This window comes from Serpula lacrymans, assembly GCF_000218685.1.
Source record: "Serpula lacrymans var. lacrymans S7.9 unplaced genomic scaffold SERLAscaffold_1, whole genome shotgun sequence".
NCBI classification, from domain to species: Eukaryota; Fungi; Basidiomycota; class Agaricomycetes; order Boletales; family Serpulaceae; genus Serpula; species Serpula lacrymans.
In genome coordinates, this window is record NW_006763290.1 from 93,650 (window position 1) to 108,124 (window position 14,475).

The following is a 14,475-nucleotide window of genomic DNA, read 5'->3' on the forward strand; positions in this document are numbered from 1 at the left end:
TTTCCCATAGTCCCCGACTCGGTTTCGATACTCAGGACTGTTGTCAATGGACAGCTTTCTGGCAGAGTCGACAGAGGGTCTTCAAAGATGAGTCGCATCGCTTATGCGATCATTGCGATGGCCGCTCACTAGCGCTCACTGCAGTGCCTTTTGTTTCATTATCACCTGTGTGGCTGTGGCTTCCATGATAAACTTTACTGGGCGCTCTTTTCCCTTACGGTTCTCTTTGAGTGTTCAGTTGCTGCGTTCGTTTCCAGCAGTTGTTTTCTCATGCTCTCCGCTGGCTCCGGGTACGCCTAAAAGTTTCTCCCTGAGATACGTCACTGGCTATAATCACAACTTGAATATTAGGTACTAAGTATACTAGCCTAGGTGGCTCTCAGTCCATGTCGATTACCAGCCCACTACTGATAGACAGCCCGTCTTTATTTAAGCTATACTCGTGATAGAGTCGTAGGCAATACATACTTTTTTCAGGTGCAAAATGCCGGAGGCATAAAATAAGTGCTCCATCACACGCTTGAAATCAAGTTTGGGAGTTGGGCGCTGATCATGATGCATCACCACTGCCTCCCCAATGTAAAATTAACAAAATAACATGTATCTTCAAGTCCAAGGTGTGGCTATGACTGATTACCGCCACTTTTTTGGGATATCTACTTCTTGCGGTAAGCGATAGCATCTTCTGCACTGGTCCGCCACTGACAGCATCCATCATATATCTTACTCAACATTCCACCTATTGACAGTCAACACTAGCACCATCACATGACCATGGAAACGGTCTGTAGATCACTTGTTTTTCCCAAGAAGTAACATGTGGACATATCTGCGCGTGCTGTCAAATCGAAACTTGCATCGTTATTGTGGTTATTTTTTCTTCGACTCATTCAATCGCATTGATACACTCCGTTCTATATACAGACCAGATCAGGGCAGAAATTCATACTCGTTCGATTTTCCATGTCCCTGTACTGCACCTGATAAGAATAGAGCTCGCTGTGAATTGATAACGATAGACGGGTACCTCGGCGCAGCGCAATAACCGTTGACACACTATGAAGAACATTTCTAAAGACTCAACAGCAAGTAGCGTACAAGGCTCACAGGTTTACATTGAGCTGGTACGGGTACCAACCATTATTAGTCACTATCACTATCTGTACTACCTTCACTATCTCTGTCATCATCTGTACTACTTTCGTCGTCGCTCTGCTCCATCCCACCCTGGCTTCTCTTGACAGACCCACCACGCATGGCTGCCATTTGGCCAGCTAAAGTATCCTCCTCGGGCTCTGAAATATCATCTTCAGCCGCTTGCTCGTCGGCGGTGAGAGCAGCAACATCATCGATCTTGAGCTAATCATAGACTGGTGAGACAAACATAGATTGAAGATTCTCTCTACGCATACCGAAATATCTCTGCAAATTTCTTCATCGACAAATGTATCACTGACGAAGTAGATTTTCCAAGTGAACAGCCCCACGTTTTGGGGTGCTTGGAACTGTAGCTTGTAGGACCGGTAATCTCCGTCCTGATTAGAGTTCGACACAGGAATGTCAGTTACTTTCATTGGTGGAACAACAATTCGGTTGGATTTATCATCAGCAAGGACGAGCCACCAGCCGGCTTTGCGATACTAGAGTCGGTGTCAGTACGACCAGGAAAACAACCGTAAATAACCTACCCCTGGCCAAAACGGAGCGTGTGCCCAGCCACCTGCATTACCTTCCAAATCTTCAGCATCTTTTTTGCTGTTCAGAAATTCGTCATCTCGATCGTTTGAACTGCCTGGTTGATCTTTATTGGCACTTCCTGTTGCTGCCGATTCTGCCGATAAAGGACACAGGCGTAACTTGACGAAAAGGAAAACAATGGAAGAAGGGGTGACTAAACGTTCGCCAATCACTATAGCAAGATATTTAACTTAAAACCAAAAAGACGGCATGACCGGACCACAGACCTTTGAATGATACATCGACGATATCTAAACGACATCTATTTTGAAGAACTTTTTGCGCTTGCTCGGGCTTATTGTTATAGTCTCCTTTCATGATGTCTTTCACGGCGTCAGATTTGCGGCCTAAACTTGAAAAGTCGTCTGATGGGGAACCTTCCTTTTCGGGGAGCGAAGCCTGCACCATGCATGCATGCAAGCGCATCACCGAAAGTGTTGGTGACAGCCAACTTCGAGAAGCGGCAATGTTTAACAATGCATTCAAAAGTAAAGGCGTCTGCAGTATAACGTCTGTTTGCTCTATATGCACAATCAATGTGAACACGGTGAATATTATTAGAATACCAGAACTTACCACGTTCGATGGACGAAGGAAGCTGGAGATGCAGGAAGTGTGAATATAGGAAAATCAGGGCTTTTCTTTCTCGTTCATCTAATTTTCCATCTGTTCCCACCATTTTCTTGATATCGTTCCAGTCTTGACCCAGTTTCTCACTAATTTGTGCATCCAATGAATCTAGCTCACGCTGCTGCGTGCTTGGGGAATTTGTAATCTCCCAGCGGAATGCCCTGCCCAGCGAGCTTACAGCATCTTTCATACCAGATTCCTCCTTTAGCGACTTGAAAAAGTTGGCCGCAGTAAGTGCATTTATGCCATCTTTAGTTTTTTGACGACTACCAAACCACCAGCGACCCTACAAGGCATCAATTCGGAAAATGCACAAGAGAATAGATGATAATAAAAGAACCGCACCACTAGAGCAGGTAGCGCACCACCGAATATCAATCCGTATAACCCGAGTACCCAGATATTATTCTTTCCCTCGATAATCCATTTTGGCAGTGCTATACCCATCGACACTTCTTGGCGACCGTCAGGATGGCCGTAAAGTTCCCAATTCTGGCGTATTGTTTCATCCGTAAGTCTTGAAAAGGATATGGATAAGTACCCCCACGCGATTTGACCTGCTGGAGTCAACAAGGGAAAGGGACATACGACTTATAAGCTTTTGTGATATCTACAAATCGAGCGGCAATGTCTTCTGCTGTTTCATTGATTGAAGCTTTGACTTTATCAGGGTGACTGTAACACAGGTAAACAATCGCCTTCCCCAATAACGGAGACACGTACTATAAGCGCGATAGTTTTTTGAAGTGGGATTTGATTTCTTTTTCTGTTACGCCCTGGGCGGGGGTGAAGGTTAGACATGCGAAAACTGGGCTGCCGTAATAACTCACATTACGCAGACCAAGAATTTCAAAAGGATCATAAACCTTGCCTTCAACACTGGCATTCATAGCTTTGCGAGTAAGGAACGCAAAAAGTGACCATCCCAAGACAATGAAGAGAGACCTATGATCACTTTTCAGTTGGGAAAAGACAAGAACAAACATACGCAGATACGCACTTTGTGCTGACTCTAGGTTTCCACAGTGAACCTTGCTCTCGCTGTCTGATGCGAATCCTCATTTCGAGGCAAGGCTGGCACTGGCACCCGTCCAAAGTTTCCTTCTCTGCAGATAACAGGAAGTAAGTAGCATATATGAATGACTATTGTACAACATACTTGAAGATGAGGACGACAGAGATGAAAGGGTCATTGGAATGAGTACGAGAGCGAGGACGGTTATGACGAAGTAGGCTGCCATCGTGCCGGCTTCGTCATAATGGTAATTTGCCATGATGGCTGGTGTAGGCTTTGCAGCACTCGAGTCCTAATGTTCAGAATGTAAAGAGAGACAGATGGAACAAAATAACAAAACAGGTCACTTGCTGGCACTTGCAGCGCGTTTTAGACCGACGTGGCCAGTTTGCTTGCCTGCAGGAGACTTTGCAGGAAAACGCCCCGTGGGAATTCTGCGATAACCGTTGGCTGTCACTTTCAGTCACAGCTCCCTCTTCAAATCATGCGGTTCAAGATATGCACCAGTCCGCCTTTGCCTGACCTCAAGGCTTGGTTTGCTGTTGAGCTCAATGAGAAGACAAGAACGATATGGGATTTAAAACATGTCTTGCTCTCTGACCTCCATGTTCTCCAGGACTATCAAGCTAAGGATGGAATATCCTTGTCCATGGACGGGTTTGAGCTTTTAGACGAGACTCCTATCAACATTCTGCGAGATGGTGATTTGGTAGAGTCAGTCTTTGTTGAGTTATCCTATCTATCCATAAATTCTGATTTCATGTTATAGTATCAAACTCGACACAGTCTCCTCGAGACCACTTGCTAAAGAACCACTTGCCCATGTCACAGGCAAGACCAAGCAGGCCATCAAGGATTCACACTCAACAGACCTACCCGCAAAGCGAAAACGCTATGAAACCAGCTCATCCGAATCTTCCGAATCGTCAGGAAGCTCCTCAGAGTCGAGCACAACATCTGATTCGTCGAGCTCTAGTTCATCCGACGCCTCTTCCGAGTCAGAATCCGATTCTGACGATGCCGGTCATTTTCGTGTAGAGGCCACCTCTAAACTTACTCGCCCTTTTGAGAAGGAACTTGTACGCTCTTCAAAGACCGACTCTTCCAAGACTGTGCTGTGAGCTTCTACCATCGTAATTGTTTTTATGTGTGCCTTAACGCGTTATTTCAAGCCCCAAAGCGGTACCCCCAGGATTTGGCAAACCTGCTACGCGTAGCCGCAACTTGCGCCGACGGCGAAAGAGACTACATGAATCTGAACATAATCCGGAGACAGGCCCTCCACTTGGAACGTCTTCTGCGAATGCCATACCTATTGGCGAGGGAGTAGAGTATAGTGAAACCATAAACGATACCATCGAAGATGAGTTGGATGAATCCGCACCTTCTACGACTCCACAACTCATGATGTTATCGTACCGGAACAAAAACAAGAAGAAAGGTTTCAGACAGCTCATCACAAAACCACTACCGCAGAAAATTAGATTTGATGCTGGAATCGAGGCTATAGATGTTAACACTACCATTCCTCCCGCGCCTCCTGCACCAATAATGGACCAATATGTATCTGAGGAGAACACTGCTGTTGCACCGTCACTCCCCCATCTGATTCCTCCATCCGAGAGGCAACACCTGCCAAGCAACTTATTCGTTACATTTGTCGACGTGGAAGAGGGCTTGAACCCAAAAAAGAAGAAAAAGACACAGCACCGACGTGATCAGGTGTCTCTCGAACAACACAATACCTACGAGCCTCAGCAAGACGTGCTGGATTACGGGTGTCCACAAGATTCAAATGCGGTTCCGCAGAACTCTATCAATCCGATGCCTGTTTCCCATTCACCCAAAGACCCCAGCATTGCATATATAGAAAAACATTGGCCATCGTTTGTCCGAGTGACCGAAAAATCGCAATTACAGCCCGAGACCTTAGTGGGTTGGAAGGTTAGAATGCTGTCCATTCCAATTTACCAGGACCCTAATCATATTACTTTAGGCTCTTGCCGTCAATCCTTTGACGTGTACTCCTGAGATGCTCCTGACACTTGGGCATATCACTGAAATTGATGACGCACATGTCAAGGTACAACTAATCCATCGGCCCGCGCAAACTTCATTCGGGGGTATGCTGGATGACAGTGAGGGGACTTCGGAAGAGACGTTCATTTGGGAGGATGTTTTTGCATTAGACTGGAAAAGCATAATAGATGTCTGAGGCTAGAATGAAATGCTGTCATTTCCGCTGGAAGGTGCTCAAGTCTGCTGTGCATGCGTCTTATCCCCCTTGATTGTTCCATTACAAAAACAACATTCTATTCGGCAGTGGCAGACTGATAGCTAATTGACAGATCGGAAATAATGTGGTGCGCGATAAGATCTGTTGCTGTTACTACATTAGCTACATGAGGCTGAGGCTTTCTTTCATAGTAGGTGCAATCACCGTCAGTGCTGAAGTGACCCTGAACAGTCTGTCTCCACCACGATGCATGCCAATAATAACTTGTAGGGCACTTACGCGAGCTGCCCAGTCATTATAACCTCGAGTTCTCCTACCATCACGGCTCAGCGGCACTTACACTGATTTTCTACCTTAACATAGTCGATTTTCATTCAACTATCAGAACATTTCTGCAACTCAACATGTCCCTTCAACCTTGTAAGCATGGCTTTGGCTAATTAAGGGGGTCTCTCAGTCTGATGCTGGTCTCGATGAGGTGTAGCTATTCCTGAGAGCTTCAATAATCACGAAGAAAACATTTTAAACACAACAGTCACGCTGCTACTTTTCTTTATCTCAGCTCGAGTTTCGCTCTTTGCTGTCTATCTCCTAAATTGTCTCGCCACCAGTATTCTGAGGATAACCCTACGAATAATTGGTTTTGGGTCTAAAGGGCCTGTCAAAAGTATGTACCACGCATGTTTCTACTTTATCGAGAATACCCCCAACTGGTTCACTGCTACTGTCAGAAACTCCAGCGGCATCTATACAAGCGCGTTTATACGGAGGTAGAATTCCACAGGGTGGCTCATTCGCCTCGTCTCAGCGGGCAGGAATGGTGATGGGCCGATGAATAAACGTTTCAGCTTATCGGATGTACGTTCTTAAAACGTTGACTGGTATACAACTTAATATGTACAATATGGAACACTGGTACTGCGACCTTATGATATGTTTGTATGCACATGAATACCGTCAAAATTTGACATCACATTATGCAACATTACCTGTCACTGTAATACATGCCCATGCGCCACGATTTATGAGCAGTATCTAAAGCGATCGACAGGTCAGGAATGGCCAGTAAACCTAATGATGGGCTTATACACTAACCTCCTTTCACCGAAATCGCCCAGTCCTGGAATGATATATGCCTTCTCATTGAGCCCTTTATCGATCCATCCAGTAATCTGAGAATTGGGATGGCATCAATATATTGGTGCTAAATGCAGTTATATCCTTACCACGCGTAACGCAGGATACTTAGAGCAGAATGTCTTCAGTCCTTCAGGAGCAGAAATCTAAATGGCCGAATCTAAACAGTTATTCAAATTAGCTATGCTGTCGAATGCCGCACCAGGTTGATAAAGATGATACGATCTTCTGGAACACCGTGTTCGATAATGACTTCGACGGCTTTCATAGCCGATCCGCCAGTTGCTGCAGTGCCATCAAATAATCGTGACAGGAGCCAGGTAGAACATACAGACTACAAACCTAACATAGGATCCAATAACAACACGTAACGCGACGCGATGTCTTCCGGGAGCTGTACAGCCAACTTCGAATTAATCCTCTGACATAAACACAATACGAGGTTTACTGTTCAGTCGACCTTGGAATAAAATAACTTTGGTAGTGTTGTTTCCTCGTCCTATTCTCAGGATAGGGGTAAGATGACTGACAGACATTGTTAACGAGCCGATACACACCCTCTGAATCAATATTTTACCAATCCGCACGCTTCGGCAGACTTCCCGCAAACCGGCTTCCATGGCCTGCAATTGGCAAACTTCATGACCATATACTTTGTGTTTAGTTGATGATATTGGACGAACCTCTCCCGCCCTAAGGATAGAAACACCACATATTTTCCCTTCAAAACCAACACCCTCGTATGTAGCACCCTGAGTACGTAAATTGACATAGATGGTTGATCGATAAGTTAGACGATGATCTGAGCTTGACATGATATAGAACATACCGTAGGTGTCTGGACGGTCTTCGGTATGACAGGGAGATGGTTGAGACCTTCCTCAACTAGTAGCCGTATGATTCGGTCAGAATAGAACAGGAAATCTCCACGACTGGTGTCTTTATCGCGGATGATTGTGTACAGGGCCTCAAGCTGAGCGGTCTGGGGGAGCGTGAAGACCGACGGAGGCAGGGATGCAGGGCTGGTTTGAGATGTGGGAGCAGCACTGGTGGCCATTTTACAGGTTTTGGTTAATCGCTATGTATACAACAGCATGAAAACCGGAGAGTATTTGGTCACGTGAACTGGTAGTATATTAAATATTTCGAGAGCAGTATGGCACCTACTCAGGGGCATAACACAGGTAATATCGTATTGCGATCGTAAAAGAAGTACTCTCATCAGGCGCGTTTCACTCCAATAGCGACGAGCGCAGCGCCAATCCCCACTACCAGCTTTTCCCACCAAGAGGTAACAAACCTCATTCCAGCACGTTGCAAGAGTGAGAACCAGCTGCCCTTGGTCACAACTGCACCAAAGAAACGACGCTGGCACCATGCTGCAGCTGATCCTATAACATCAAATGGTAAGCAGTTGATACGACCTCTAGAAAAGAGGCTTACTACCTTTCACTGGCCCGTATGGCCCGAAACCAAAAAGACTCAAAAGGGGACGCAAAATAAAACCCTCGGGTATAAGCATTATGCTTGCGGTGACTACCAGTACATCAAAGAGCACAGGGTGCTCTTCTATCAAGTCTCCTGTGGATGCCATTCTCAATCAGCCAAGCATATCGAGTCATGAGACATATAGACTCACCGGTGAGTATTGTTAGCTTCTCGATGGGTGACTTGATACCATCAATGTGTGCCCTCAGGTTAGTCTCTGAGACGCCATACTTGACTCCTATATGAACAATTTCCTCTTCAACCCGATCCAATACCCGCGAGACCATCTCTTTGCGTAATTCGTGGCTCGGTGCTTCATCTGGTGCAGGGAACTCCACCTGGAGCTCATCAAGCACCTTAGCAAAGAGCGCAGCCAGCTCGTCGGACAAAGCCTCTAGAGTAATCCCATGGGCCTCCGCGGCTTTGCTCAGATCTTCACGAAGGCCACTGGCCTTGACCATGATGGCGGTCATAGTGGACTTGAATTCGTGGATCTTATCGACGACGTGATAATTATTTGCAATGTCGTCCAAAACCAGCAGAATATTAGTCTGTAGTGCTTTCCCGAGTGCTATAACACGTTCCCAGGCGTCAAATGGGAGGACAGAGGTATCAATCCCATTTGTATGAAGAGTAACTCCGCCATTTTCTTTGATATTTTCCAATGTATTGAATGGTCTGACCATTTCTGATAATTGGAACGGATGAATACTTCTGCAATCGTCGAAACAAATAAGGCCTACTAAAGAGATGTTCTGCATATGCAGAGGGATTCAAGTTAAAGATAACTGACAGGACTCTTTTAGTTACTTCAGCGAATTATTATACTGACCAGTACGCACTATTTGGCTTGACCATGGGAACGTCATGTTGTCCCGCCTGTACATCATATTTCTCGGGTTCAGGGCTCAATAATGCAGCATTGTCTCGGACGACGGTGGATGCGACCGACAATGAGCTACTACTAAGTATTATACTCAATGTTAGAGCGATTGTTGTAAACGAACGCATAGTTGAGAATGGATGGGAGAAAAGAGAAAAGTGACATTACTGAGCCACGTTATATACGTGCTCGAACATGGACCAAACAAAGAGATATATCCATGCAACGTGTCTGTTGGACGTAATACCGGTATTGAGTGGAAATGGGCCCCTGTACTAGCAAAGGCTATGTCAGTGGTACAGCATGTACAATATTGAATGTTGAAGAGCACTGGCTCAAGTCGTTTCTACTAGTGCATAAAACTCCGCGACAAGTGAAGCAAAGTGCTACCCCAAGTCATGCTAACAGAGGGTGGTGTTCCATACAGCCACTATCGTTGTTTTTGACACGATACATGTACTCTCGAGAAGACGTGAGCGTATTTCAGCGATTTTTACTCTGATTCCAACGATATGAGGTCTTGTCAGCTGAGTGGCGGAGTCGGAGTCGTCTGCTGCAGTTCAAGCTTTCAAGCGTCAAAAATTCAAAGCTCATCTCCGTGATATACTCATTCGTACAAGTCAAAATTCCGATTCGCAACTCCCTCTTCTCAGCCAAAATCCTTCAATACACGCACTACCAGCGGGGAAGACCTGTCTTCTGCATAACTTCCCTCAGCTTCTCGTATTGCTCCCGAGGGCAGAGTCAACTGTTGCGCAAGTTCTCGGCTGTCGGTGGTCGCAAAAACTAGACTCTTCATCCTAAATGGTATGCCTAGGGCAGATTGGAGTCTGGCGAACATCTTATAAGTAAAGGTTGCGCAAACGCTGTGTGTTTCCTCAGGCTCATACAGTCGATCCCTTGTCCCCAAATTTCACATACAATGACCATCCGACTATTTGTTTATTTTATTTGTTACAAGATCAGATTATCTTCCTGCCGATAGGGTTTGCTTATAGGAGACTATTGGAACGGCGACGCGCTGCCCGCGATGCCTACCGTGTTCTTCCAGATCGTCACTGCGTTGGGTGATGTAATACTAGGAGAACTGTATTCATATTTCTCTATGGCCTCTTCAGACGTCTACATCATGTACAGGGGTCCTACTCTAACCAGGGGATATCTTCAAAGCAGTTTTTAATGTTGACAGTATTACGGTTTTCACGCATGGTTCAGGTACTTTGGTGTGCTCATTCCCAAAATGTAATTGATGCAACACAACGCTCATCACTGCGGCCTGACTACTCAGTTTCATTTGTAAAAACCATTCAACGCAACCCCCCTGGGTTTCTTTCTGACACGCGAACTTGACCTAGTGACTCACCCACTAGGTCTGGGAAGCATTGACGTACTTCTTATCAGTCAACCAGAAGATACTTGACGTGCAAATGACTCCACGTAGCTGATTATCAATAAGAGTCTGTACTCGTGGTCGCCTTCTGCTACGTACAACATTAGCCTAGTCAATGTTTATCTTTCTCAATGGATCACCAATCACACGGACATCCAAACATGTTTTGTGCCCCCCTATCTTGGCCATACTGCTTTCCGCTCTTATCTTGCTAATTATCATACTACGGTGCTACATAAAGGAAGCTTGTCGAATCACTCGGTATTGTTGTAAAGACAACGAGTGTCCGAAACAACGCACGATGTCAGCTGATATCACTGTCTATCGATTTCCTGGTGTGATCCTTTGTGAACTAGGGGGCTCATAATCCACTGAAGTCCGATGCAAGAAAGTCATAAATTATCAACTGTCTTGTCACTATGCATGATATTACTCTTGGTCATTCATACCTACTAGAACAGTTTCGGTCTTTTGCCTCTTCGTCTGAGGAGTGGGAGAAGTTCTGTCGTACCCGCCCGTTGGGGGATCGCGACTAGTTTCGAACTGACCTCGCGTCCGCTTCTTCACGAGGATATCGACGAGCGAATACAATGCAGTCTTCCCGGCTTCCTTCATCGGATATCGAAGTTGCTCAATAAAAGAGCTATGAATGCCTTTGAACGCAGCTGGGTTGATCTTGCCATGTACCGCCTCGGCTGCGTTATAATGGTCGACAAGTATTTTCCTGATGGTACTGAGGCATACTACTGGGCCTCTAAAAGATCGAGGAAGACACCAAAGGCATTCCACGAGCCAATCCTCCGTCTTCAAAACAAGCCCTCTTCCCGTGCTTCCACCCAGCACCTCCGGGAAGAGGATCTGCGTTTGTTGGATCTGCTCTTTGATATTATCTTCCATCTCTTCGATGTCTCTGTGGTTGAATATCATCCACACACCAATCCACCACATTGATTCAAGGTCGTGCAAGGGATTGTAACGAAAAGCGGATCTCGATGTTGGCGCATCTGCGAGGGGATCTGCTAGAGACGGCTTGAAGTTGTACCGCTGAGCTTCAACCTCCACCGCCATAAAGTTGAGTGTCCCCTGAAAGAATGGAGCATCAGACAAGGCACATGCGAAAATAAGAAGGGAAGTGACATACGGTACGGATTTCATGAGTGCTTTCCTGGTCCGATTTCTTCGTAAATTCTAAGTCGCCCATTTTCCCATTGCCTTCATACACCAAGAGATTACCGGTGCTGACGTCTCGATGCACCCATCCGTATTTGTGCAAAAGTTGAAGGCCTGAATATGGCAAAACCTCAACTTACAGAAAATCACTACCAAGGCCGAATTACTTACTGGTGGTGCCATGTATCATTATTCGAAGGACATCAGCCAGGTATTTCAAAGTGTATATTGGCTGGGCGACTTCTTCAAAGACGATCCGATGGTGGACCTTGAACGAATACTGATAATGACCTGCATGAGGAGCACGAGTTTGCCCTGGGATACCCGAGGAAGGTGCAGAGCCGGTGCTAGAAACGGGATCAGCTGGAAGCTCCTTTCTTTGGAGTCGGAAACGAGAATCAGAGGGAATATTGACATTGCGCAAGTGTAAATCTCGCGTGTGATCAACATGCCCGTCGATAATGACATCTCCATGATCCAGTACCGTCAAGAAGTATTTCCGTATCTCGCCTTTGTCATCATCATCAGCTTCAGCTTCGAACGTTTTGCGGATATCTCCTTCCCTGTCACGGTCCTCGTCAACCCAAGCATCCTTGATAGCGACAGGTTTTCCTTCGACTTCGCCACTTTGGATATTGAATCGACGAGCTTTAAAAGACTCGAGTTCCTCGACCACGTAGCGCGTCAGCCCCAAAGTCAGACAGAATTCCCTCTGCGCGGTAGATAGCTGGAGCTTGTCCGTCTGCTCTGGAAGAATGTACAGTGATATCGTAGCAGATTTTCCCATCCACATTCACACGCTTTATGGTGGGGTCCCATCCAAGATCCGCCTTTTCCGCGTAGGTGAACGATAGAACGCAATGTATCAAAAACTCGTGTTCCTATAGGTACTACTTGAGAGGCAAATGCAGAATGGTACTATTTAACTGACCGTTATGAAATCGAACGGCTTTGTAGTGAATACTGTCGAACGATTTGCAAACCAAAATCTCATTTGGTTGGCTTCGACTGTTATGCCAAACGCAAACCTTCGGCAGGGATCACTTCGCAGGATGTGATGGAGACTGCACACAATCTTCCGTACATTCTTCAGGAAATGGGTGAGTATCCCTGTTGCAAAGATATGACAGTCAGAACTTACATCACTATGTCATCATCGCCAGCCTTCTTCTTGAATTCAATTGCGACAGCTATGTCGTCCCAAGAAATTGTAGGGTTTTGATTTGATCCTTTGGGAACCGGGGGTTTATTACTGTCATAGAGGACAAAACAACCATCAGGACGAGTTAAGTTTGATCGCACAGATTCTGGTATCGAATTTAGGTTATCCATGTACGTAGTTCGCTTTCTAGTCTTGCAAAGACCACTACATTCGCATATATGTGTTATAACCTCTGTAAGGGGTATGAAAGATATTTCCTCGTTATCTTGCGATTTGGCTGGATTTGACTTGAAGGCGGCCCATCGTCCATCTTTGATATGCCCCTTGTCGAGGAGCTCCTGCTTCACATTAGCAACGTTGATGCTTTTCAATTGAGAGGCTGCATTGTCCAGAAATAATTTGACTGGGAGTTCTGGGATTGAAGTGCCCAGACCGCTCATGGCAACATCACGCCGCTGTTCTAGGTTACCCATGTACCACTCGATGTCTGTTTTGGAATGGAGGGAGTATCTGTATCGAGTGAAGCGCTTGAATCCTAAGACTCGTTTTCCATGATGCGCTGACGTGGTGTTGAAGGAATATAAAAACCACGTGTTGAAGAGCAGCTCTGAGTCTCATATCGGACGCCAGTCACAATCATACGCCATTTTTGTCCAAGATCCTTTGTGAGACTTGGTGATAAAAGTTACAAGAGCTAGTTGTGGCACTCGGGGTCAAAAAAGCCTAACGAGTCAGAGTCCTACACTCATCAGGGGTTAATATTGACAGTATCATAGACTGTTTTCACGCATGGTTCAGGTACTCTGGTATGCTCATTTTCAAAATGTGATCGATATTCAACGCAGCGCTCAGCCATGACTAACTTCTCAAATTCATTTGTAGTGAAACGATACAATGCAATCCCCCCTAGGTTTCTTTCTGACACGCGAACTTGACCTACTGACTCACCCACGAGGTCTGAGAAGCATCAACATACTTCTTATCAGTCAACCAGAAGATACTTGACGTGCAGACGACTCCACGTAGCTGATTATCGATGAAAATCTGTACTCGTGGTCGCCTTTTGCTACGTACAAAACGATGGTCTAGTCAACGTCTATCTTTCTCAATGGATCGCCAATCACAGACATCCAAACGTGTTTTGTGTCCCCTCTATCTTGGCAGACTGCTTTCCGCTTTTATCTTGCCAATATTCATACTGCGGTGCTTCGATTCACAACAGGGGAGTAAGCTAAATGAAATACTTATCTTACTCCGCACTGTCTGAACCAGTTCCTTGTCAGATCACTTGGTATTGTTGTAAAGACGACGAATGTCCGAAACGACGCGCGATGTCAGCTGCTATCACTGTCTGACCGGGTTTCATAATTGTATCCACGAATGTATGTTTTGCAAATTGCGAATGCCACCCAAAATGCCAGCTGATGTGGCATCCTTGAGACTCTGGGATCACAGCTATGCTGCCTTGGGCTCCTTTTTATGACGCTATCTGATAGATATGTTGGTACTGTGCGAATAAAGGGCAAGGATTGAAGAGTGGTCGTACGTTTTGTGAGATACGAGGGCCATAAAGGCATGAAGGCTGTATTTGCGCCTGCTTGTGTGAGATTGGAAAGCGTGCCTTGAG

The 14,475-nt window shown here is 45.8% G+C and overlaps 8 protein-coding genes across 8 annotated transcripts; 3 read left to right on the forward strand and 5 right to left on the reverse strand.

Moving 5' to 3' along the window:
* Positions 1-882: 882 nt before the first annotated feature.
* Positions 883-3,803, reverse strand: SERLADRAFT_491546 (translocation protein Sec63; the record flags this gene model as incomplete). Its single annotated transcript, XM_007313107.1, has 12 exons — positions 883-974; positions 1,028-1,359; positions 1,413-1,640; positions 1,689-1,909; positions 1,965-2,258; positions 2,314-2,653; positions 2,713-2,884; positions 2,956-3,042; positions 3,091-3,143; positions 3,198-3,321; positions 3,368-3,473; positions 3,527-3,803. The coding sequence occupies 11 exons, from the start codon at positions 3,639-3,641 to the stop codon at positions 1,144-1,146; spliced, it is 1,956 nt and encodes a 651-aa protein (XP_007313169.1).
* A 63-nt stretch (positions 3,804-3,866) lies between these two features.
* Positions 3,867-5,597, forward strand: SERLADRAFT_431589 (uncharacterized protein; the record flags this gene model as incomplete). Its single annotated transcript, XM_007311936.1, has 4 exons — positions 3,867-4,096; positions 4,152-4,499; positions 4,555-5,326; positions 5,379-5,597. 4 exons carry the CDS (start codon positions 3,867-3,869, stop codon positions 5,595-5,597), a joined length of 1,569 nt encoding a protein of 522 aa, XP_007311998.1.
* Positions 5,598-6,022: 425 nt separating this feature from the next.
* SERLADRAFT_364352 (uncharacterized protein) lies at positions 6,023-6,453 on the forward strand (the record flags this gene model as incomplete). The annotated part of the gene is made up of 3 exons (XM_007311937.1): positions 6,023-6,038; positions 6,097-6,285; positions 6,350-6,453. 3 exons carry the CDS (start codon positions 6,023-6,025, stop codon positions 6,451-6,453), a joined length of 309 nt encoding a protein of 102 aa, XP_007311999.1.
* Positions 6,454-6,476: 23 nt separating this feature from the next.
* On the reverse strand, positions 6,477-7,829 carry SERLADRAFT_375218 (uncharacterized protein; the record flags this gene model as incomplete). Its single annotated transcript, XM_007311938.1, has 10 exons — positions 6,477-6,543; positions 6,608-6,653; positions 6,714-6,790; positions 6,845-6,901; positions 6,958-7,040; positions 7,098-7,149; positions 7,216-7,254; positions 7,313-7,378; positions 7,439-7,507; positions 7,585-7,829. 9 exons carry the CDS (start codon positions 7,810-7,812, stop codon positions 6,641-6,643), a joined length of 684 nt encoding a protein of 227 aa, XP_007312000.1.
* A 44-nt stretch (positions 7,830-7,873) lies between these two features.
* Positions 7,874-8,929, reverse strand: SERLADRAFT_358925 (uncharacterized protein; the record flags this gene model as incomplete). Its single annotated transcript, XM_007311939.1, has 3 exons — positions 7,874-8,146; positions 8,199-8,336; positions 8,395-8,929. 3 exons carry the CDS (start codon positions 8,927-8,929, stop codon positions 7,977-7,979), a joined length of 843 nt encoding a protein of 280 aa, XP_007312001.1.
* A 782-nt stretch (positions 8,930-9,711) lies between these two features.
* On the reverse strand, positions 9,712-10,206 carry SERLADRAFT_454375 (uncharacterized protein; the record flags this gene model as incomplete). Its single annotated transcript, XM_007311940.1, has 1 exon — positions 9,712-10,206. The coding sequence occupies one exon, from the start codon at positions 9,965-9,967 to the stop codon at positions 9,776-9,778; it is 192 nt and encodes a 63-aa protein (XP_007312002.1).
* A 631-nt stretch (positions 10,207-10,837) lies between these two features.
* SERLADRAFT_431592 (uncharacterized protein) lies at positions 10,838-13,288 on the reverse strand (the record flags this gene model as incomplete). Its single annotated transcript, XM_007311941.1, has 7 exons — positions 10,838-10,887; positions 10,966-11,599; positions 11,658-11,800; positions 11,858-12,433; positions 12,486-12,567; positions 12,618-12,750; positions 12,828-13,288. The coding sequence occupies 7 exons, from the start codon at positions 13,286-13,288 to the stop codon at positions 10,838-10,840; spliced, it is 2,079 nt and encodes a 692-aa protein (XP_007312003.1).
* Positions 13,289-13,598: 310 nt separating this feature from the next.
* Positions 13,599-14,470, forward strand: SERLADRAFT_454380 (uncharacterized protein; the record flags this gene model as incomplete). The annotated part of the gene is made up of 4 exons (XM_007311942.1): positions 13,599-13,654; positions 13,731-14,074; positions 14,132-14,230; positions 14,289-14,470. The coding sequence occupies 2 exons, from the start codon at positions 13,885-13,887 to the stop codon at positions 14,149-14,151; spliced, it is 210 nt and encodes a 69-aa protein (XP_007312004.1).
* Between the last annotated feature and the right edge of the window lie 5 nt (positions 14,471-14,475).